Here is a 21,533-nt window from a genome sequence, read left to right on the forward strand (position 1 = left end):
GTGGAGACGGACCCCGCCGGCGCCGCGACGGCCTTGGGCGCCTCGGGCTCGTCGACGGCGGCGGTGGCGACGCGCACGGACGTGCGGAGCTTCGGCGCGCCGGCGAGCTTCGGCGCGAGCCGCGGCCGCGGGAAGCTGAGGGCCGACGCGCTCGCGGCGAGCGTGAGCGCGAGCAGGATTGCACGAGCCATCGTTGCGGTGCGTGTGAGCGGAGCGACAAGAGCTACCGCAAAGTGCAATGAGTTCAACATGCGGCTTGTGGCAAAGCCATCCTCGGCTCCTCAGCCGCGCCGCCCGCCGCCAAGCCACCGCCGCCGCGCCGCGCCGCCGCCGCCGCCGCACCGCCTCGAACACCATGACGACGCCCGGCGAGTACGGCGGCGTCTCCACCGTGGACACGTCGGCCGTGGCCGCGTCCATCGGCGCCCAGGTGTCGCAGCAGGCGCAGGAGCTCAAGCGCTCCGTCGTCAACGGCTCCGTGGAGCTGTCGACGCTGGGCTCCATCGGCGCCGTGCTCAGCGTCGTCGTGAGCTGTCTGAACGTCCTGGGCAACATCGTCAAGCTGTCGCCGACGCGAGCCGTGCTCATGGTCTACTGCTTCGGCGGCGGCCTCGCGCTCCTGGCCCTCGAGGGCATGCACAACGCGCCGCCCTTCGCACCCCCGAGCGCCCTGGCCTTCCTCCGGCGCTGGAAGCTCAAGCTCCGCACGGAGGCGCACGTGCTCACGACGCTCACGGGCCGGTCGCTGGGCTACGTCTTCGTCGGCTCGCTGCTCCTCGCGGACGGCGGCTCGTGGCTCGGCGCGCTCGTCGGGTTCTACTGCGTCTTCGTCGGCGGCGCCATGCTCTACGTCGCGCGGTCCGCCGTGGCGAAGCTGCGCGACCTGCTGCCGGGCGCGTCGGAGGAGGAGCTCCTCGCCCAGTTCGACGCGCACGACGCCGACCGCGACGGCAAGCTCGCGGGCTCCGAGCTCGGCGCGCTCTGCGCGGCCTGCGGCGCGGCCCTGGCGCCGCGGGAGGTCGAGAGCGCTTTGCGCATCCTCGACACGGACGGGAGCGGCCTCGTGGACCGCGAGGAGTTCGTCGCCTGGTTCAAGGGCGACAACTGGCAGCGCCACGTGGCGAACCTCGTCTAAGTTGTAGCTTGTGTGAATACGTCGCTATACGCAACGAGCCTCGTCTAGGTTACAACTTGTGTAAACTTACGCAACGAGCATGACCTCCCCTGACGGAGGAAATCCCGCGTCGGCGCACGCCGCGAGGATCGCCGCGGCGGTTTCGGGATTCGGCGAATCGACGGCGACGCGCGCGGTGCCGCCCTTCTCGCCGCGGAGCGCGACGTCGACGCCCGCGACGCCGGCGAGCCCCCGGAGCTTCTCCTCCACCGTCGACACGCAGGCCTGGCAGCCCATCGTCGGCAGCGCGACGTCGTAGACCGTCGCGCCCGGCGCCTCGCGGGTTTCGCCGCGGCGCGCCCTCGAGACCAGCGCCAGGATCTCGGGCAGGAACGTCAAGCCATACGCGAAGATCGCCGCGGCCCGGTAGCGCGCCGCGGCGACGCCCGACGGCGGGCCGGAGAGCCGCGCGACGCCCGCGGCCGCGTCGGCCGCCAACGATCGCGCGTGCGCCGTCAGCGCGAGGAAGAAGGGCCGCAGCGGCCCGAGGTAGGTGTTGAAGCCCGCGCAGCCCAGGGAGAAGGCGTTGAGCAGCAGCTGGAGCGCGCAGCAGCTGCTGCTCAGCAGCGACAGCGCGGCCCACCACTCCAATCCGTGAGCGCCGCGGAGCAGCGCGCCCTGGACCGCCTCCCTGGCGCCGTCGACGTACCAGAGCGCGCGCGGGTCGCTCAAAGCCCACTGCTTCGCGAGCCAGAGCACCGCGAAGCTCGCGGCCGTCTGCTTGAGCACGCCGGGCGACCACAGCAGCTTCTCCTTGGCGGACGGCGGCGGCGCCACGCCGCCCGCCGAGACCGTCTTCTTCATCGGCCGCCGCGCGGCGAAGCTGCCCGGCGCGACGAAGGCGCCCGTTCCAGCAAGGAGGAGGAGGAGGTGACGCGCAGCGGTCATGCACCGGTGCGACGAAGATGGTGATGAGCTCACGCGTCGAGCGCAAAAAGGCCGCGTCGGCGGGTGACGACGAAGAGGGCTGAGCTCAGCGTCGAGCGGCAGCATTGCGGCACCTCGTCTACACCTCTGGCCTTGCCTTCCGAATCGATGGCGGCCATTCGCAGCTAGTTAAGGGGCAGCCCCGCACGCAACACCATGGACGCGCACCGCCGCCTGGCGGACAGCTCCGGCGAGCACATGACGCAGTTCCTGAGCGTCGTCTGGGTCTTCCTCTTCGTCGGCGTCGTCTACTTCCTCTACGCGACGGCGGACCGGCGGCTCGTGCCGCTGCACACGATCGTCCTCGTCGGCCTCGGCGCCTTCTCCATGGTCGCCATCCTGACGGTGGGCCCCTTCGACGTCGCGCTGACGCTCGTCGGCCGCCGGTCCGACAGCGACTCGACGCGCGTCGACAGCTTCGAGCGGCACAGCAAGGTCCTGCGGAAGATGTACGTCGACGTCTACTGGATCTGCTTCGCCATGTCCCTCGCGGGGCTGCCCTACGCCGAGGAGTACGACGCGTCGGGCCACGTCGCCGCGCTGGGGAAGCTCCTCGACAGCGGGCGGCGCATGGCCGTCATGTGGCTCGCGATGGGTTTGGGCGGCCTGCTCTTCCTCGGCTTGGTCCTGGGCTCCGGCGAGGTCGAGAGCGCCGACGCCTTCAACGTCACGCTCATCGCCTGCAGCAACACGGCGAACTCGTTGGTCCTCGTGCTCCTGCTCGGCGTCGGCGCCGTCGAGCTGCCCAAGGCGCTGTGGATCGCCGGCGACGCGGACCGCGACCTCGCGCGGTGCTACACGGCGGCGGCCTGCGAGTTCGCCAATCTCAAGGAGGCGAGCGTCGCGTGCTCCAACGCCGCGGGCGACGCCATCAAGACGCTCGAGGCCGTGGACAAGGGCCGCGCGCGCGAGGCGAAAAGGGGCGCGGGCGGCGACCTTTCCTTCTTCGCGGCCTTCTTCGACGTTTCGCTGGAGGCCTGCGCGGCGGCCCTCCGGGAGGACTGCGCGGCGCTCGGCGCCGACGGCTTCCGGAGCGGCGCCGCGGGCGCGGCCGCGATCAACAAGCGCACGGGCGACACGGACGCGGACGCGGTCGCGGACTGCCGGCGGCGGCTCGCGGCCGCGCGCGCGGCCTACGCGTCGGCGCTGGGCGCCGTCGACAAGATCAAGGCGCGCACCTTCTACCTCGAGGACCTCGTCAAGAGCCGCGACGCGGGGACGGTCGCCTGGAGCTTCGGCGCGCCGCCGTCGACGCGGAACGGCTGGCTCTGGCACTGCCGGGGCAAGCCGATCCTGCTGAAGTGCGCCGCCGTCTGCGCCGCCGTCGCGTCGGCGTGCCTGCTCGTGTCCCAGATCGGCGCGGCGACGGCGAACACGAGCGCCGCGCTGGACTGCAGCGCCTTCGCGGTCATGGCGCGGAGCGGCGCGCGAAGGAACGGCGACTCGGGCGCCGCGGCCGCGAGCTTGTTGTGTTTGACTTATATGGTCGGGGTCTGCGGCACGGCCATGGGGCTCGTGAAGCTCCGGGGGTTCTTGGACGTGAACACGTCCAAAAAAACGCCGCCGAAGGTCTTGTGCTTCGCCACGCGCAACTGCGGCAAACTCGCGGCGCCGCTGCTCTACAACTACCTTGCGACGCTCCACGAGGTCGGTTCCTCCGCCGCGCCGCCGCCTCTCCACGACGACGACGCGCGGCGCGACATGCGCCTCGCCTTCGACCGCTTCTACAGCGCGAAGATGGACGCGGTGACGCCCCACTTCGATAGGGTCGCGGCGTCGCTCGTCGTCGTCGTCGCGTTACTACACGCGGGCAACATGCTCAACCGGCTCCTCGTGGTCGCGAAGCTGCCGGGCTACCAGTTCGGCGCGGACCTCGCCGCCGTGGACGCGGGCGCGGTGCGCGAGGGCCGGGGCCGCCTCGACCGGGACCGGAAGCGTCTGGAGCACGCGGCGCAGCGCGCGGGCCACCGCGCCGCGCTGACGGCCGGGGCGCCCGCGGCCGCGACGCCGCCGAAGCCGCAGCGCCGGAGCAGCTTCCAGGCCGCGTCCGACGCCGTGCGCGAGCTCGCGTCGCCGGGCGTCGAGACGGCCAAGCTCCGCGACGAGCGGCTCCCGGACGAGCGGCGGGGCTGGCTCTCCAAGAAGGCGCCCGAGCACCTCCTCGCGGGCGTGTCCACGGGCTGGTCGAAGCGCTACTTTTGCCTCCGCGCGCCGGGCGAGCTGGCCTACTTCAAGCACGAGGGCGACGACGAGCCCGTGGGCGTCGTGGACCTGCGGCTCGTCGTCGGCGTCGGGGGCGCCGTCGACGACGCGGACGACGCGCGCTTCGACCTCGAGCTCGCGGACCGGTCCATGAAGCTCAAAGCCTGCGACGGCGACGCGGCGAGCTGGATCGCGGCGCTCCACGCCTGGCGGGACCGCGCCGTCGAGCGCGACGGCCTCTCGGGTTTGCTGGCCTTTGACACCGAAGAGGCCGCGCCGCCGCCGCTCGAGGGCGCGCTCGCGCTCAAGAAGCCCCACAAGTTCCGCGCCGACACCTGGGCGCGCCGCTACGTCGTCGTCGACGGGTCGAAGGGCGAGCTCGCGCTCTTCTACTCCGCGGCGGACGCGAAGGCGCCCGGCAAGCGGCCCTACCTCGCCTTCGACCTCCGCGTCTGCGGCGCCTTCGCCAAGCACGACAAGGGCGCCAAGAGCGACCCGGCGCGGTTTTCCGTCGACGTCGGCGACCACAGCGTCAAGCTCAAGGCGCCCACGGCCCAGGACGCGGACGCGTGGGTCGCGGGGCTCCGCAAGTGGCAGGACCACATCCTCCTCGGCACGGCGGCGTCGATGGTGTAACGCTTGCTAACTGCCATTAGTACCCGATCGCCCAGAACTGGAGGACGACCCAGACGACGTCGTTGGGCACGGCCGGGTCGAAGAGCCGCGCGAGTTCGGGCGGCGGCCGCGCCCGGCCTCGGAAGCAGAGCGTTCGGAGCGTGAGGAGCTCTTTCTGTGGGGCGATGACGACCGCGTTGACGTAGCCCTTCCAGGAGCCGGCCTCGCGCACGGCGGCGAGCAGAGAGATGCATTCGTTGTAGCGCGACTCGTTCAAGCCGTGAAAACCTGGTTCACCCTGGTTCTTCAGCTGTAGGTTCAGACGCAGTTTCTGCTCGATGGTGCGGTACCCTGGTCCCATGTGCTCGGGTCCCCGAAACACGAGCGACCAGTCAATGCAGTGCCACGCCGCCTCCTGGACTTCGTAGCCCTCCTCGTCCCACTCGGTCGCCGCCCAGTCGACGCCCGCGCGCAGCAGTACCGTCAGCACTTCGACCGAGGGGGACACTCTCAAAAACTCAAACAATGGGCTTGGGCTTATCAACTTGGGGTCGACGCCGAACTCAAGGAGGAGCGCGGCTGCTTTGGCGTTTCCGCGCCGCACGCACGAACGAAGAGTCCGATTGAGTTTAGTCTCGAATTCCCGTACGAACGCGATAGCTTCTGGGTCGTTGGTCAGCAAGAGCCGGCACACGGGATACCACAGACTAAGACACCAACAGGCAGGGTGAAAGAAGGTCGTGAACAGGTGTTTACGAAAATTGCGCCCATCTTCGCTCAAAGCTTCGCTTGACTCGAGCCATTTAGCTAGCGGGCGGAGCTCACCTTTCCGGGCTTTATCAACATAGTCTATCACATGCGGAAGCGTTTCTCTGGCGGCTTGTGTTGCGGCTCTTAGGTTTTCATCATAATCGTCCATCGGGTCGCTGTGGCGAAAAATACCCTCTAGGGCTCACCAGAAACTTACAAGCCTACATCACGCCACGAGCACCCCGAGGACGCCCGCGACGGCCGCCGCGACCCAGGCCGCGGAGGGCCGCCCCGGCGCCGAGTTGCAGGGCATGTCGACGTCGACCTCGTACTTGTCGTGGTTCGCGCAGCACGTCGTCTTCACGGTGATGCCGCCGTAGCGCATGACGAAGGGCTTCTGGGCCCAGCCCGCCTTGTTCCCCTCGCCCTCGCCCGAGGAGCGGTAGACCTGCCCCCCCGTGATGGTGTCGTTGGGGTAGCCGACGACCGCGTCCTCGGGGCCGAACTCGATGTTCATCGCGGCGGCCTGGTCCTCCGTCGGGAAGCACTGGCTGTGGTTCGCGCAGCCCCGGATGACCGTGCAGGACCGCCGGATGGGGCTGTCGGCGCCGGGGACGTGGGCCGGGTTCACGAAGGTCTCGCAGATCTCCGTCCGCGCGCAGTACCAGGGCCCGTTGCACTGCTCCGCGAGGTAGCGGTAGGGCGGGTCGCGCCCCGCGTAGCCGAAGCCCGACGCGGACGCCGTCTCCTCCGTGTTCGTCATGCACTGGCGGTCGCAGAGCACGCGCTCGCTGAGGTAGAGCTCGTTGCCCGTGAAGCACTGCGTCACCGAGGGCATCGGGTTCGACGTGTAGATGACGGTCATGAGGTCCTTGGCGATGGTGTAGGCCATCTCCGACCCGGACAGCCAGGCTTTTTGCTACGGGGACGCGTGTTATGTGACATGGTTTTTTTGTAGAAACATGCGGGACGCGGTCGTTTCGGACGGCGTCCATGGCCCAGGTGGGCTTGGCCGTGGGCTCCTGGGACGGGGCGTTCGTGCCCGTCGGGGCGGCCGTCGGCGGCTTCGTCCGCGATCTCCCCTGGGAATCGCAGAGGCCGAGGCACAGGACCAGCGCGGCGCGCCGCAGGAGCCGCGGCGCCACCATCATCTCTTTTTTGCCGAAGGGCAGCGTGGTCGATGGGCTCAAGGTGAAGGAGACATCGCCTACAACAGTATGTTGCACCAGTACGTACCGCCGCTCTGCGCCTGCAACGTGCGATCTCGCTCGCGCGCCTCGCGTCCATCTGCTACTACAACCATGAGCATGCTCCTCCTGCTCTCGGGCGCGTCCGCGCTCGTCGCCGGCCCGGCCGGCGGCCGGGCCGCGCTGTCTCCGGTCGCCCGCGGCCGCCGCATGGCGCCGGTGGCCGCCGCCGCCGCGACCGCCTCCTCTCCGCTCGACTTTGGCGTGTTCAAGTCGCAGCCGACGACGCGGGTGGAGGGCGACACCCTCAAGACCTGGGACGTGGGCGCGACGTCGACGGAGCGCGTGCAGCTGTCGCTGCAGAGCACGGGCCGGCCCGTGAAGGCCGACGTGCAGCTCTGGACGACGCCCTCGTACATCCCGAGCAAGTTCAGCGTCTACACGGAGGACGGGAACCTCCGCCCGATCCACGCCGTGATCGAGACGCCGATCCACCCGAAGACGGTGGCCGTGTACAACACGAACGCGGGCGAGTTCCCGTTCGAGGCGTGCGTCGCCGACACGGGCCTCGGCAAGGCCAAGGAGGCGCTCGCCTCCTTCGAGGGCACGCTCGTCCAGGGCGGCGCGATCCGGTCGTACACCTTCGGCGCCGAGGTGGCGAGCGTCGCGGTGCTGCTCTCGTCGGCGGAGCTCGGCGAGCGCAACATGAAGGCGCTCATCGAGCTGACGTCGGGCCCCAACCAGGTCAAGCAGTTCTTCGAGATCTACTGCTCCTCCGGCTACAAGAACCCCTTCTACGCCGTGATCCAGACGCCCGACCCCGCCACGACCATCCGCGTCATCAACCAGAACACGGTCGAGTTCCCCTTCGAGGCGAAGGTCGTGGAGTGCGACGTGGCCGACGCGGCGGGGTCGCAGCCCGAAATGGGCGGCGGCTCCTTCAGCGGCGGCTTGTTGCGCTGAGCGACGTGCACGCAGCTCGCCGCCGGCGGCGCAAGGCCGCCGGCGAGTCAGCGCGCGCGCCGGATCTCCGCCCGCGCGCGTCCCAATAAGTTCGTCCGCAAGTGTGTAACGAACGCACGAACGCCCGCCGGAAGGTTGGAACGAACGCGCGCCCCTCCTACGCGAACATGTCGAAGGGCTCGTCGTCCTTCTTCTCCTGGAGGGCGACCTTGAGCTGCTTCTCCGACTCGGCCCAGACGCGGCCGACCTTGGCGGCGTCGACCCAGGGGAACTCGAGGACGAGGGCCGTGATGTTGTCCGCGGCCTGCTTCGCGAAGGCCTCCTTGACGATCTTCTTCGCGGCCTCGGCCGGGTCGCCGTAGTGCTTCGCGGCGACGTCGACGATCTGCTGGTCGCTGAGCACGTCCGTGACGCCGTCGCAGACCAACACGACGAACAAGTCGTCGTCCTGGAGGTTGAGCACGCGCACGTCCGGCGTCGGCGTCAGCACGGGCGTCGGGCTCTTGAGCTGGCGGTCGCCGATTGCCCGCGCGACGGACAGGTAGAGCGATTTTTTGGTTCGGTCGATGCCGAAGCCGACGCCCGCGGGCGACGTCGCGCGCGCCACGCCGTTGAGCTCGACCACGTAGCCGCCGACCTTCTCGATGCGCCGCTTCTCCGCGGGCGCGTCGGGCTTGTGGTCCGTGGACGCGCGGAACGCGTGGCGCCCCCGCGCGAGCACGCAGCGGCTGTCGCCCGCGTTCGCGACGACCAGCTTCCGGCTCCCGGCCTCGTCGTCGACGGACAGTAAACAGGCGCAGGCCGTGGACCCGTCGTCCCAGTTGCGCCGGTCCGCCTCCGCGAGGAACGCGGCGTCGGCCGCTTCGTAGCCGCCGCAGAACGCGCGGCGCCACGCGTCGTCGGTCAGCGGCAGCGTCGCGCGCGCCGCGGCGGCGTCCGCGGCGTCGGCGCGCGCCCGCTCGCGGTCCGCGGCGGCGCGCTCGACGTCGCTCCGCGCGGCCGCCGCGTCCTTGCCGCCGCGCCGCTTCTTCGACGCCTTGTCGAGCCACTGGCGCCGCGTCGCGAGGTCGTCGACGATCGCCGCGAGCTCCGGCGAGCCGTAGCTCACGCTCTTCAGGGCCTTGACGCGCGCGTCGACCTCGAGGGCCGCGTCCTCGATGCGGCCCAGCACGTCCAGCGCGTCGGCGCCGTGCGTCGGCGCGGCCGCGCCGTCCTTCTCGAGGCGCCGCCGCTTCGCATCGTGGCGCCGCGCGTCGAGCCGCGTCCGGTAGTCGGGCGTCCGCGCGACGGCGGCGCCGAGCACGTGGTCCGCCAGGCTCTCCTTGAGGTAGTCCGCCGCGTGGTGGCCGCCGTGGCCGTCGAACATGGCGAAGAAGTGGCCCAGGCCGCCGAGGAAGCGCGCGTCGAAGCGGTCCTCGTAGTGGTCCTTCAAACCCTTGAACCCGTCGGCGCCCCAGGAGATGCCCTCCATCTCGTTTTTACGCGGCGAGACGGGCTCCATAGGCAAAGCACCCAGTGGCTGAGGCCGCTCGTGCCCTGCTCGCCGAACCTGAGAGGCCTCTGGAGAGCGCGCCCAGCTGCCTGCCTTCGCGCGCCGCACCCACAGCGAACATGGCCTCCGACGACGACGAACCGGTGAAAAAGGTCGCCGACATCTTCGGCGACGACGACGACGACGACGACTCGAGCAGCGACGACGAGGAGCCGGGCGGCGAGGCGGGCGCGCCGTCCAAGCCCAAGGGCGTGCCCATGAAGGGCGAGGTCGCGGCCAACGACGAGGGCCGCCTCTTCTGGACGGGCACGTGGGCGGACACGGAGGAGGAGTTCGCCGCGGGCAAGGCGAAGAAGTTCAAGTACGGCGGCCCCGTCGGCGACCCGTCCGACCCGCCGTCCGGGAGCTGGAACGGCTACTTCTTCAACCCCGGCGAGGAGGGCGACGCCAAGGTCAAGGAGAAGGGCGTGCAGCTCAAGTTCGGGCCCGGCGGCGCCGTGTCCGGCGGCGGCGAGAACGAGTTCGGCGAGTTCTCGCTCAAGGGCGCCTACGACGCCGCGACGAAGCAGCTGGTCTGCCGCAAGGCCTACCTCTACGCCAACGACGACGACGACGACGACGACATCGACTCCGACGCGCCCGAGGAGAACTACGGCGACGAGCTCGCGGCGCTCAACGACGAGGCGGAGATCCCCGTGGAGGAGCTCATGCGCCGCTACAAGGCCATGGAGGAGGCCGAGGCCGCGGAGGCCGCCGGCGAGCCCGCGAAGAAGAAGGCGCGCGCCGAGTAGGCGGATAAACGCGAAGCTGTACAGGCGACGGCGCGCGCGTCGCCGTCGCCGCCGTCCTCACGGGCCTCCTCATGGGCGGCGCGGCCTGGACCTGGCTCGTCGCGCTGGACGCGTCCCCGGCGCTCGTAAGCTGTGTTGTGTTTTAAGCATCTAGCTCCGCGCTTTGCGCCGCAGGGCGCCGGTCGCGACGTCAAAGAGGGACACCGTGCCGTTTCTCCCGCCCAGCGCAAGCGACGTCCCATCGGGCGAGAATGCCGCCACGTCGACCGCGATGCCTCGCACAAATTCGCGGCGCACCTTCAACGTCGCTGCGTCGTAGAGTGTCACCTTCTCGTCGCGGCCGCCGACCGCCAGTATCCCGTCGCACGAGAATTGCGTGATTTGGACCACATCGGCAAGCGCGAGCGACCGCGTCTCACCAATAGCGAGGTCCCAGAGCGCCAACATCCCTTTTTGATGATGGTGGCCGCCAATGGCTAGCGACGCCCCGTCGGGCGAGAAAGCAACATCGCGTACGGGCCCGGCATGGACATATTCGCGGGATTCTTCTCCGGTTCCAACGTCGAAGATCTTGACCGTTCCGCCGGCGGAGGGTCCTAGACCGTGTCCACCGCCTATCGCCAACGTCATGCCGTCGGGAGAGAATGCAGCGGTCCAGACGATTTCGTTGCGAGGCTCGAACGTGCGTCGAAGCTCGCCGGTCGCAGCGTCGTAGAGCGACACGTTGTCATTGAAGCCGAGCGCGAGCGTTCTACTGTCAGGAGAGAAGGCAATTGCGTAAATTTCAGCAGGGACGCGAATTTCATAGCGCAGCTCGTCATCCACGGTGGCGTAAAGAGCGACTAGCCCGTAAATGTGAGAAGCAGGATCATATGGATCATCTGAATCAGAGTCGTCATAGGGGGGGTACCCCACCGTCGCGTCCCTCGCGTCCTCGATTTCGCCGAGCACGGCGAGCGTGTTCCCGTCCGGAGAGAATTCGACACACTCACTAGCGATTCGTTCTCCTCCCGGGCGCTCGAGCTCGCGCCGCCGCTCACCTGTCGGGACGTCGTAGAGCGTGATTACGGTATCGGTCCCGTTTCCGACCGCGAGCGTCGACCCGTCAGGCGAGAATGCTAAGGCATCGCAGGCAGTCAAAGGAGCACAACCGTTTCGTAAAATTGGGCGACCACCGGGATAATAGGCCTCGACCTGTCGAACGGCGCGTCCGACGACCCACGCTGGGCGCAACATCGAAACTGCTTTGTTGACCTGCCGCGCACGCCCATCGCCTTGCTCGTTTAGAAAGCCCAACACAACGTATAGGACATCTTCGCCGAAGTCGCTCAATGAGTGTACCATCCTCGCGAAAATCACGCGGGGCTCCTCGGAGCGGACTTGCGGCCCGTGGTCGTCGCCGATCGCCCGAGGCAATTTAGATGACCCCTCGCCGGGCTCGGCTTCCGAGTCGCCGCGCAGCCACCCCCTTCGCGCTCGAGGCTTCGAAGCTGTGCAGTTAGAACGCGGCGCCTAGCCCGCGTTGTGGGGCCGCGGCGACTTCTTCGTGCGGATGCGGTCCGGCGGCGGGATCTCGGGCTTGACGGGGTGGAACTGGGCCGCCATGGCGTCGAAGGCGCCGCCCTTGGGCTGGGTGACGAAGGCGCCGTCCGCCGGCTCGACGGGCTCCGCGTCGCGCTTCTCCGGGCTCGCCTTGGAGAACGCGGACGCGGACGACACGGGCGAGATGTTCGCGTGCGACGCGCTCGGCGACTTGTTGGGCTCGATGAGCGTCGAGAGCACCTGGGACGCGGACGACACCTGGCTGTTGGCCGCGGCCTTCAGCTTGTGGTAGCGCTCGATGAGCTTCTCGAGGTTGCCCTTGAGCTTCATGACCGTCGCCTGCTGCAATCGCAGGTCGCGCTCGCGCTGCACGAGCGTCGCCTCGAGGCGCTCGACCTCCTTGGCCTTCTTCTCGCGGTCGGCCTTGAGGTTCAGCACCTCCCGCGACGACCGGAGCTGGTACTTTTGCAAGGCGCGCTGCATCGCCGCGCAGTGGTCCTTCAGCTTCGCGTTCTCCGTCAGAGCCGCCGCGTGCGTGCGCTCGGCGAGGGCCAGTTTCTGCGCCTCGGCCTTGCGGATGGCCTTGGGCGCGCTCAACGCGCTGACGGCGTCGAGGGACGGCATGGGCGCCGCGCGCGCCTCGACGAGCTCCGTCGCCGGCGCCGGCTCCGCGGGCGACGGCGCGGCCGCGTCGGGCTCGCCGGCCGTGGCCGCGACGGACGCGCCGGGCTCGACGACCGCCAGGGACGCGCCGGGCTCGATCACGGAGCTCCCCTCGGAGAGCATGGACCGCATGGCGTTGGCGTAGCCCATGACCTCGTCGAGCTCCGCGGCGAGCGCCGCGGCCTTGCCGCGCGCGTCGCGCTCGCGCTTCTGCGCGCCCGCGGCGCGCGCGTCGGCGCGCCGCTGGCCCTCCTGGGCGGCCCGGAGCGCCGACTCGAGGCCCGTGACCAGATCCGGCAGCGCGCCCTGCTTGTCCGCGGACGTCTGGAGCGCGCGGCTCTGGTTGCGCTGCACGGCGCAGAGGCTCCGGTTCTCCTCCTTGAGCGCCGCGACCTCGCGCTCGAGGGCCTCGGCGCGCTTCTCCACGCGCCGCCCCGCGCCGTTCTCGCCGCGGGCGACGAGCAGCTCCTGCTGGAGCCGCTGGTTCTGCGTGAAGTACGCCAAAGCTTTCCGCTGCGACAGCTCGAGCTGCTTCTGGGAGATGGGGTAGGCGAAGGGCGTCACCATGCACTCCTGGGGCCGCCGCGACGGCGACCGGCTCTTGCCCCGCGACGCCCGGGGGCTCGCGCGCCGCGGCGCGCGCGGGCTCGCGGGCTCCTCGCCCTTGTTCGCCTCGAGCGAGCTTCGGAGGAGCTGCTTGAAGTCCTCGAGCTGGCGCCGGAGCTGGGCGTTCGTCGCCTGGAGCCGCTCGACGACGAACTCGTGGAGCACGGAGCCGTTGGCGCCCGACGCCTCGGCGAGCGACCCCGCGGGCGGCCGCGGCGAGGCGACGTCGCCGTCGTCGAGCGGCTCGGGGTCCGCGAAGCCCGCGGACGCGCCGTCGAGCTCCAGCGGCTCGCCGGCGAAGGACGCCAGGTCCGCGGCGTCGGCGCCGGACCGCCGCACGGCCTCGCCGACGGCGGGCTCGTCGTCGAGGGGCTCGTCGATGGCCGCGGTGCGGTCGTCGTAGCCGTCGTCCTCGGGCGCGCCGTAGGCCGCGGCCGGGACCGCCGGCGGCGCCGCCTTGGCGGGGGACGGGTGCTCGTCCTCGAACTCCTCGGCGTACTCCTCGTCGTAGTCGTCGTCGCCGACGTTCCCGACGGCCGGCGAGCTCATGGCCAGGGCCTTGATGTCGGCCATGCTGTCCTCCGCCAGCGCGTCGCTGGCGTCGAAGAGCGGCGCCGCGCCGACCTCCTCGAGCTGCTCGTCGTCGTCGTGGAACTCGTCGCCGTAGTCCTCGTCGAGGCCCATGGCCGCCGGACGGGCCGCGACGAGGCCACCGCAGGCTGGAGAGGCGGTCGTTTCAGTCCGGGGGAAACGTGTACATCTCATAGGATCGGAGAGGGGAAACTTTGGCTTCTTCGCACTACGAGCAATGGTGGGCTTCGCATCCTAGCCGTGTGACGATGGTGGCCATCACCATCGTGCGCGACGACGGCAGCGCGTCGCGCGTGACCGTCGACGGCGCGCTCACGGCGGGCCAGCTGGCGCGCCGATGGAGCAAGAAGCACGGACCGGTGACGCTGACCTCGTTGGACGGCAGCCCCGTGGCCGCGGACGCGCCCTGCGCCGCGCTGCCGGCCATGCTGCGCGCCGTGGCAGTGGGTGCGCCAGTGCAGCCGGCATCGCCACCGCTGGCGGTGGTCGAGCCAGCGCCGCAGCCGGCATCGGTACCATCGGCGGAAGCCGTCGCGCCGCCGCCGCCGCCGCCGCCGTCACCACAACCTCCTCCACACTCGATCGTCGTCGGCGGCCGCTACGAGCTCCGGGGGCTCGCGAGCCGGCCGGACCTCAACGGCATGGCCGCGGTCGTCGTCGCCGACGGCGGCGGCGACCGCTGCCGCTGCCGCTGCCCCGGCGTCGCCGAGGTCCTCGCGGTGAAACGCGACCGCCTGATCCCCTGCGCCTTCGCCGTACGGGCCATCCCAGGCAAGGACGTCGGCGTCGTCGCGGCGCGCGACCTCCGGCGCGGCGAGCGCATCCTCAAGGAGCGGCCCGCGATGACGGCGCGGACGACGGAGGACCACGCCGCGTCCGCGCTCGACGCGAGCGACGCGCCCGACTTCTGGGACCTCCACGACTGCCACGCCGTCGGCGAAACGAAGACGGTGCTGGGCATCTGCCGGACGAACTGCTTCGAGCTCCGGGACCCGGCGACGGGCGACACGCGGAGCGGCATGTTTCTGCTCGGGTCGCGCTTCAACCACGACTGCTCCCCGAACGTGCACCGCACGTGGCTCCCCGACGAGGGCGTCGAGGTCTACCACGCGCTCCGGGACGTGCCCGAGGGCGCGGAGCTCTGCGGCGAGTACCTCTTCGGCGTTTACTGAGCGTTACGTCCCCCGCCCGATTCCCACCGCCATGGTCGCGCTTGATTTGGACCGAACAGGTACTGCCCGCTGTATTATTCGACGGCGAAGCGACGGGAGATGCTGCGCAAGTACGACTTCGTCTGCGCGTGCGCCGCGTGCGCGTCGGGCCGCGGCGACGCGGAGCGGGAGGCCTTCGAGCGCACGTATCGCGCCCTGTACGCCGCGCCGCCGACGGACGCCGGCGCCCTCGGCAAGATCGAGGCGCTGCTCGCGTTGGCCGAAACGGCCTTCGACGGCTCGCCGGCGACGGCGCGGCGCGTGCTCCACGACGCGGTCATCATCGCGCTCGCCCAGGGCCGGCGGCCGCTCGCGGGCGGCTACATGGCGCGGCTCTACGACGCGCAGCGCCTGTCGTCGGGCGACACGGCCGTGACGCGCGCGTTCGCGACCTACGTCGACGACGTCGCCCGCTTCAAGCCGTCGGACTAAAGTTACCACGCGCTCGCGTCCGCGCGGTAGGCCACGTAGAGGAGGCGCCCGGCCGAGAGGAGCGACAGCGCCGAGACCCAGGCGGCGCAGTAGACGGACGTGAGCATGAGGGGCAGGAACTCGAGCCGCGCCGCGAGGTCCGCCGGGAGGAGGAGCGGGTAGACGACCTCCTTGAGGAGGAAGAGCGACAGCAGGGCCGCGAGGTGCGCGCCCTCGAGGAGCGTCTCCAGCAGCGTCGCGGGGCTGTCGCCGCAGCAGGGGCAGCCCGGCGGCCGGTCGAGGAGCGCGCGGAGGCAGCACTCCTCGAGCGCGAGCACGAGGACCTTCGTCGCGAGCTCCGGCCCCGGCGACGGCAGCAGGGGCAGCATCGCAAAGGTCGCGAGCCGCGCGACGTGGCGGTAGAGCTTCGCGTCGAGCATGCGCGAGCCCTCGGACGACCCCGCGGGCCCCTTCCCCAGCGCGAGGAACGCGAGGGGCACGAGCGCGACGATGAGGAACTTCTCGTGCACGTGCCAGCCGAACGCGAACGCCGCGAGGCACGCGTGCGCGAGGGCCGGCAGGGCGATGCCCCGGGCGCCGCTCTGCGTCGAGGCCGTGCGCGCCGCGGCCAGGAGCGCCGGCGCCGCGGCGAGGAGCGTCAGCAGCGCGCAGTGGAGCGGGCCGGGCGCGGGCAGGTACTCGATCTGCGTCTCGACGACGCCGCGCGTCGCGCCGCCGCCCTCGCGGCCCGACGCCTTCATGGCGACGCGGTCGAGAAAGGCGTAGAGCGCCCAGGCGTTGGGCGCCCAGTAGCTGTGGACGAGGCCCCGGTCCCCGAAGGGGAAGAGGCGGCCCTTGAGCTCGACGACCGCGGCTCCGACGCCCGCGAGCCCCCCGCGGTCGTGGAACGCGGGCACGACGAGCGGGGCCAGCGACGCGGCCGCGGTCGCTGTGACGGCGGCGCCGAGGTCCACGAGGCGCAGGACCTTTTCGCCGAGCGTCGTCTTTTCCGCGAGGACGTGCGCGAAAAGAAGGTAGACCCCGAAAAAAGGCGCGAGCGTCAAAAACAGGTGCTTCATGCACATGAGCAGCGTGAAGGCCACGGCGGCCCGGACGTGCTGGCCTTTTACGAGGAAGCCGGCGCAGCACGCGAGCACTCCGAGGAACACGCCGTTGTACTGGAAGTGCACGTGGTCCACGACGAAGAGCGACGCGAGGCCCGGCCCCGCGAAGAGCACGGCGAACTCCGGCGCGCCGCCCGACGCGACGGCGACGCCGCCGCCGAGGCACGCGAGCTCCGCGGCGACGACCGTGAACCGCTGGAACGCGACGCAGCTCCACGCCGCGTAGTCCAAGTTCTGCGGCTCGACGATCATCGGGTCCGCCAGCTTCGCGAAGTAGCTCAGGAACCGCTCGAAGACGCCGAAGAGCGGCGGGTAGTCCAACGTCCACGGCGACTGCTTCGGCTGGTCCGCGTACCAGTAGGCCATCGGCGTGCTCGCCGTCACCGCCAGCCAGTTGCGGTGCACCTCGAAGTCCGTGCTGTGGTAGCTCGGCCAAAAAAGAATTTTGACGCAGGCGCAGGCGACGAAGACGCGCCAGTAGGTGCCGCCGCCCGTCGGCGATGTGCTGCCGCTTGTCGGCGAGGGCGCGGCGACGGCCATCGTGCGGAGAGCTCTCTCCTCAAGCCCTCAACTAAGTTACTTGACGGAAAGGAGCCGTCGCAGGCGCACCAACTAACACGACCTTTTACACGCGCGTGGCGTCGGGCATGTACTTGGGGACGCACTGGTTGCAGGGCGCCTCCAGCTCCGCGACGTTGACGTTCGCCGCGAGGTGGCGCGCGATGCGCGCGAGCTCGTCTGGCGAGTCGGCCGTCGTCGAGTCGCCGTTGTGGGTCTCGCAGCTGGTCGCGTCGTCCGTGGTGTTCCCCCAGGAGGAGGAGGCGTCGTCCGTGTTGTTCGGGGGCACGTAGGCCCGCGGGCAGAGGCAGACGACCTCGCAGCCGCCGTCGCCCGCCTCGAAGTTCGCGCCCACGGGGGACACGTGCCAGCACGGCGCGCCCATGCACTCGATCTCGAGGTCGCCGAGCCCGCGCCGCAGGCCCCAGGACGAGTTGCCGCCGAAGGGCGCGTGCCAGGACCCGAGCGGCACGTCGAAGCCCGCGGCTTCGTAGAGGCCGCCCGTCGCGTGCTCCGCGCAGAGCGCGAACTTGGTCGCGTTGGTCACGCCGCCGCCGACGAGCTCGGCGATCGCCCGGGCGAAGAGGGGCGCCGCCGCGAGGTAGGCCACGGTGCCGTCGACGTGGAACGTGAACGACGAGTTCGTCTCGAGGATGCAGAGGCACGCGTCCATGCCCGCGTCGCGAAGGTCGAGCTTCGAGCAGCTCGCACTACCACAATAAGCAAAAGCGCCGCCGTCGCAGTCCCAGGACTCGGTCAGGCCCCGGGCGATGAGCGCGTCGAAGGCGAAGGCGTAGGGGTCCTCGAGGGCGGCGCCGGCGGCCGCGAGGGCCGCGGGCTGCAGGCGCCGCGACGCCGCGGCGCCGGCGACGCAGCCGACGCCCAGGAGCAGCGCGGCGGCGTGTCTCCAGAGGATCCGCCGCGGCTGGGGCACCAGCGGGCTGCGCTCGTCGGTCGCCATCGTGGGGTAGGGGCAAGGAACATCCTCAACATCGAATGGGTGAAGTAGACAACACCGGTTAGGTGCCGACGTCCGCGGGCGCGGGCGCCTCGGCGGGCGCCGGGGGTCGCGCGAAGCCCCGCTGCGCGAACTCGTCGAAGGTGCCGGCGAACTCGGCGGCGTCGTCGTCGTCGTCCGCGCACGCGCAGCGCTCGCGGCCGCGCGCCGCGCACTCGTCGCAGACCGCGTCCTCGGCGTCGGCCAGGAGCGCCCGGAGCGTCGCGACGCACCGCCGCGCGGCCTCGGCGCGCGGCACGCCCCGCCGGTCCGCGTGATTCGCGAAGTTCCACGCGGCGCGCTGCGAGAGCCGCCCCGTCGCGCGTTCCCAGGCGCCGCCGCCGGCGACGGCGTACTCGCGCGCGTCGGCGTCGCCGTGGAGCGCCTGGAGGTAGTCGCCGAGGAAGCCGGACTCGCCGTAGGCATACATGGGCTCGCCGTCGCAGACGGCGTCGTCGCCGAGGAAGCCCGCGGGCCAGCGCGGCGCGAGGACCGTCTCCGTCCAGGCGCCCGGCGCCGACGCGCGGAAGAACTCGCGGAATGTGTCGCCGACGCTTTCGAGCGGCTCGCCGTCGACGACGTCCACGCGCGGGAGGTACCGCCGGACGAGGTCGCCCGCGTCGAGGAACGCCGCGCAGACGGGGTTGCTTTTGAGCGCGAGGCTCCGGAGCGAGCCGGGGAGCTTCGCGAGCTCGCGGCCGTCGGCGACGGCGTTGTCCGAGACGTCGAGGGCCGCGAGCGCCGGGCACGCGGCGATGCCGTCGAGCGTCGCGAGGCGGTTGCCGGCGAGGTCGAGCTCCTCGAGCTGCGGGTGGTCCTCGAGGCCCCGCACGCGGTCGAGCCGGTTCCGCGCGAGCGAGAGCACGCGGAGGCATCTCGGGCCGGGCATCGAGATCATCAGAGATGCGATTGCCGCTCAGATCGAGGACCTCGCACGCGCGCAAGTGGTTGATGCTCGCGTCGAGGCGCTCGATCTCCGGGCTCGGCTGCAGCTGGACGTGGCGCGCCTCCTCCGGATCCTCGCCCGTCGTCTGCATGAACGCTTTCAGCGCCTCGGCGACGTAGGTGTGGCCGCGCTTCGCGGCGGCCATGTCGAGGGCAGCGCGCCTAGCCTCGGCAGCCCCGCTGTGAGACCGCCATCGTGAGCTGTGCAACTTCTGTCAAATGCTGGCCTAGTTTGAAAGGGCGCGATGAACGCCTGAACCACTGTAGCTTGCGCAGGATGGAGTTTTTACCGTTGAGCATGCGGGACGCAGCACGACATGGCGACCTGGAAACCGTTGAAATCTGGCTCGATGAAAACCCTGATAGCATCGACTTACACAGCAAGGTCGGAGACACACTCCTCGCTTGTGCAATCCATGCTCCACGCGACCTGGTATTCCGCTACCTCATCGCCGAAGGAGCGGACGTCGATCACGAATGCGAGGGGGTTATGGCGGCGCTGCACATGGCTGCTGGGCACCTCGTAGGTATTAATAGAGTACGTCTTCTGCTCGACGCGGGCGCGAGTGTCGACATTCGGGACGGGAGATTGCAAACTCCGCTGCATTGGGCCGCCAGAACGTCGACACTGGCCAAGACGCGCCTCCTCGTGAGTCGCGGCGCGGCGCTCGATCTGCTCGACGAAAATGGGCGAAGTCCCGAAGAATTCGCGCGATTAATGGGCAGCACAGAAAACGCGGACTTCCTCGCGGCGGTCCGCGCCGCGGGCGGCTGGCGCGAATACCTCCGCGAGCCGCGCATCAACCTCCTGCTGCTGCGCTTGCTGTGCCAGGACGGCCGCGCCACCGCGCCGGCGGGGACCGTCCTTGAGCGCCTCTTCGCGCCGCCGCCGCCCGAGCCCGAGCCCGCGCGTCGTTCCTCGCGAAGCGCCGCGCGGCGGCGCCGCGTCGCCCGGACGACCCTCCCGAAGGAGGTGTTCTGGCTCGTCGCGTCCTTCTGGCGCAGCGACCGCGACGATTAAGGAAGCCTAGGCGAGGATCTTCTTCTTCGCGTCGGCGAAGTCCTTGACGTTCTGCCGGGCCCAGAGGTCGACGTCGATGATGTCCTGGAGCGAGGGCTTGGCGATGAAGTCGCTCTTGTGGTTCTCCATGGCCGCCTCGATGGCCTTGGGGATGTCGAGGTAGTCGAAGGCGCCCTCGCGGAACATCTCGTTCGCCTGCTCGTTCGCGGCGTTGAGCGCGCCCGTCATCGTGCCGCCGACGCGGCCCGCGGCGTAGGCGAGGCCGATGCAGGGGTACTTGTCGTTGTCCGGGCCCTTGAAGGTCATGGAGCCGAGCTTGACGAGGTCGAAGCGCGGCTCCCACTGGTCCTGGGGCATGCGGACGCGGTGCGGCCACGCGACGCTGTAGAGGAGGGGCAGGCGCATGTCGGGCCAGCCCAATTGCGCAATCACGGAGTTGTCCTGGGTCTCGATGGCGCTGTGGACGATGGACTGCGGGTGCACGACGACGTCGATGTCGTCGTAGTCCGCGCCGAACAAGTAGTGCGCCTCGATGACCTCGAGGCCCTTGTTCATCATCGTCGCCGAGTCCACGGTGATCTTCGCGCCCATGTCCCAGTTCGGGTGCGTCGTCGCCTTGGCGCGCACCCACTCGGGCTCCTCGAGGCACTTGCGCATGAGCTCCTCGGCGTCGAAGTCGCGGAACGCGCCGCCGGACGCCGTGAGGATGACCTTGCGCATGGCCCCCGGCGGCACGCCCTGGAGCGCCTGGAAGATGGCTGAATGCTCGCTGTCCGCCGGCGTCATGGCGACGCCGTGCTTCTCCAGCAGGGGCAGGATCGCGGGGCCGCCCGCGATGAGCGTCTCCTTGTTCGCGAGCGCGATGTCCTTGCCCGCCTCGATGGCCGCGACCGTCGGCACGAGCCCCGCGCAGCCGACGACGCCCGTCACGACGACGTCCGCCTCGCGCGCCGTCGCGCACGCCGTCGCCGCGTCGTCGCCGCCGACGACCTCGAAGCTCGAGCCGTCCGTCGCGCCGTTCGCCGCGAGCGCCTCCTTCAGGAGCCCCAGCTTCGACGCGTCGGAGATGCCCACGACCTTGACCTGGTCCTTGAACTCGGCGACCTGCTCCGCGAGCAGCGCGTAGTTGGACCCGGCGCACAGCGCGACGACGGAGAACCGATCCGGCCGCGCGCGCGCGAAATCCAGCGTCTGCGTGCCGATGGAGCCCGTGGAGCCGAGCACGGACACGGCCCGCGTCCACGACGCGTCCTCGAGGGCGCCGTCGAGCGCCTTGCGCAGGGCGCGCGCCTCGAGCACGGGCGCCGCGCGCGGGTGCTCGACGGTCGGCGCCTCCGAGTCCACGCGCACGTAGCCCCGGTTCGTGATGTCGAGGTTGGCGACCGTGCGCGCGAACTTCTCCGTGCCCGGGAGGATGAGGGCCGAGGCCGAGGCGGCGAGCGCCGCGAGGAGCAGGTGTGTCGGAGCCATCGACGCGATCGTACGAGCCAGACGCTCGTGATGTGGTTCAACCTTCAAGGTGAGAGTGATTGCGGTGTAAGTTGCAGAGCGCTGAAAGGGCTCTAGCTCGCCCCATATAATCGAACCCAATTTCGTCTGTACCTGTTGATAAACAGTTTTGTTTGTGACTCTCACACGAGCGACCATATCATTCGGAGAGCACCGCTTCCCGTCAGCTCAGCGAAGTTAAGCCGGATCGAGCTTGGTTAGTACTACGGTGGGTGACCACGTTGGAATCCCGAGTGTTGCTCGTTTTTTTGCCT

The 21,533-nt window shown here is 70.2% G+C and overlaps 6 protein-coding genes across 6 annotated transcripts; 2 read left to right on the plus strand and 4 right to left on the minus strand.

Moving 5' to 3' along the window:
• Positions 1 to 355: 355 nt before the first annotated feature.
• AURANDRAFT_64743 (hypothetical protein) lies at positions 356 to 7,818 on the plus strand (the record flags this gene model as incomplete). Its single annotated transcript, XM_009039375.1, has 4 exons — positions 356 to 1,129; positions 2,231 to 4,933; positions 6,671 to 6,736; positions 7,135 to 7,818. The coding sequence occupies 4 exons, from the start codon at positions 356 to 358 to the stop codon at positions 7,816 to 7,818; spliced, it is 4,227 nt and encodes a 1,408-aa protein (XP_009037623.1).
• Positions 7,819 to 7,975: 157 nt separating this feature from the next.
• AURANDRAFT_53868 (hypothetical protein) lies at positions 7,976 to 9,337 on the minus strand (the record flags this gene model as incomplete). Its single annotated transcript, XM_009039461.1, has 1 exon — positions 7,976 to 9,337. One exon carries the CDS (start codon positions 9,317 to 9,319, stop codon positions 7,976 to 7,978), a length of 1,344 nt encoding a protein of 447 aa, XP_009037709.1.
• Positions 9,338 to 9,429: 92 nt separating this feature from the next.
• AURANDRAFT_64744 (expressed protein) lies at positions 9,430 to 10,101 on the plus strand (the record flags this gene model as incomplete). Its single annotated transcript, XM_009039376.1, has 1 exon — positions 9,430 to 10,101. The coding sequence occupies one exon, from the start codon at positions 9,430 to 9,432 to the stop codon at positions 10,099 to 10,101; it is 672 nt and encodes a 223-aa protein (XP_009037624.1).
• Positions 10,102 to 11,613: 1,512 nt separating this feature from the next.
• On the minus strand, positions 11,614 to 13,685 carry AURANDRAFT_71781 (hypothetical protein; the record flags this gene model as incomplete). Its single annotated transcript, XM_009039460.1, has 1 exon — positions 11,614 to 13,685. The coding sequence occupies one exon, from the start codon at positions 13,675 to 13,677 to the stop codon at positions 11,614 to 11,616; it is 2,064 nt and encodes a 687-aa protein (XP_009037708.1).
• Positions 13,686 to 15,898: 2,213 nt separating this feature from the next.
• AURANDRAFT_27313 (hypothetical protein) lies at positions 15,899 to 16,789 on the minus strand (the record flags this gene model as incomplete). Its single annotated transcript, XM_009039459.1, has 2 exons — positions 15,899 to 15,979; positions 16,229 to 16,789. Coding segments are annotated over 2 exons (642 nt in total), but the record flags the coding sequence as incomplete, so codon positions are not given.
• Positions 16,790 to 19,821: 3,032 nt separating this feature from the next.
• On the minus strand, positions 19,822 to 21,000 carry AURANDRAFT_2913 (hypothetical protein; the record flags this gene model as incomplete). The annotated part of the gene is made up of 1 exon (XM_009039250.1): positions 19,822 to 21,000. A coding segment is annotated over one exon (1,179 nt), but the record flags the coding sequence as incomplete, so codon positions are not given.
• Positions 21,001 to 21,533: the final 533 nt, after the last annotated feature.

Source organism: Aureococcus anophagefferens (assembly GCF_000186865.1).
Source record: "Aureococcus anophagefferens unplaced genomic scaffold AURANscaffold_11, whole genome shotgun sequence".
NCBI classification, from domain to species: domain Eukaryota; class Pelagophyceae; order Pelagomonadales; family Pelagomonadaceae; genus Aureococcus; species Aureococcus anophagefferens.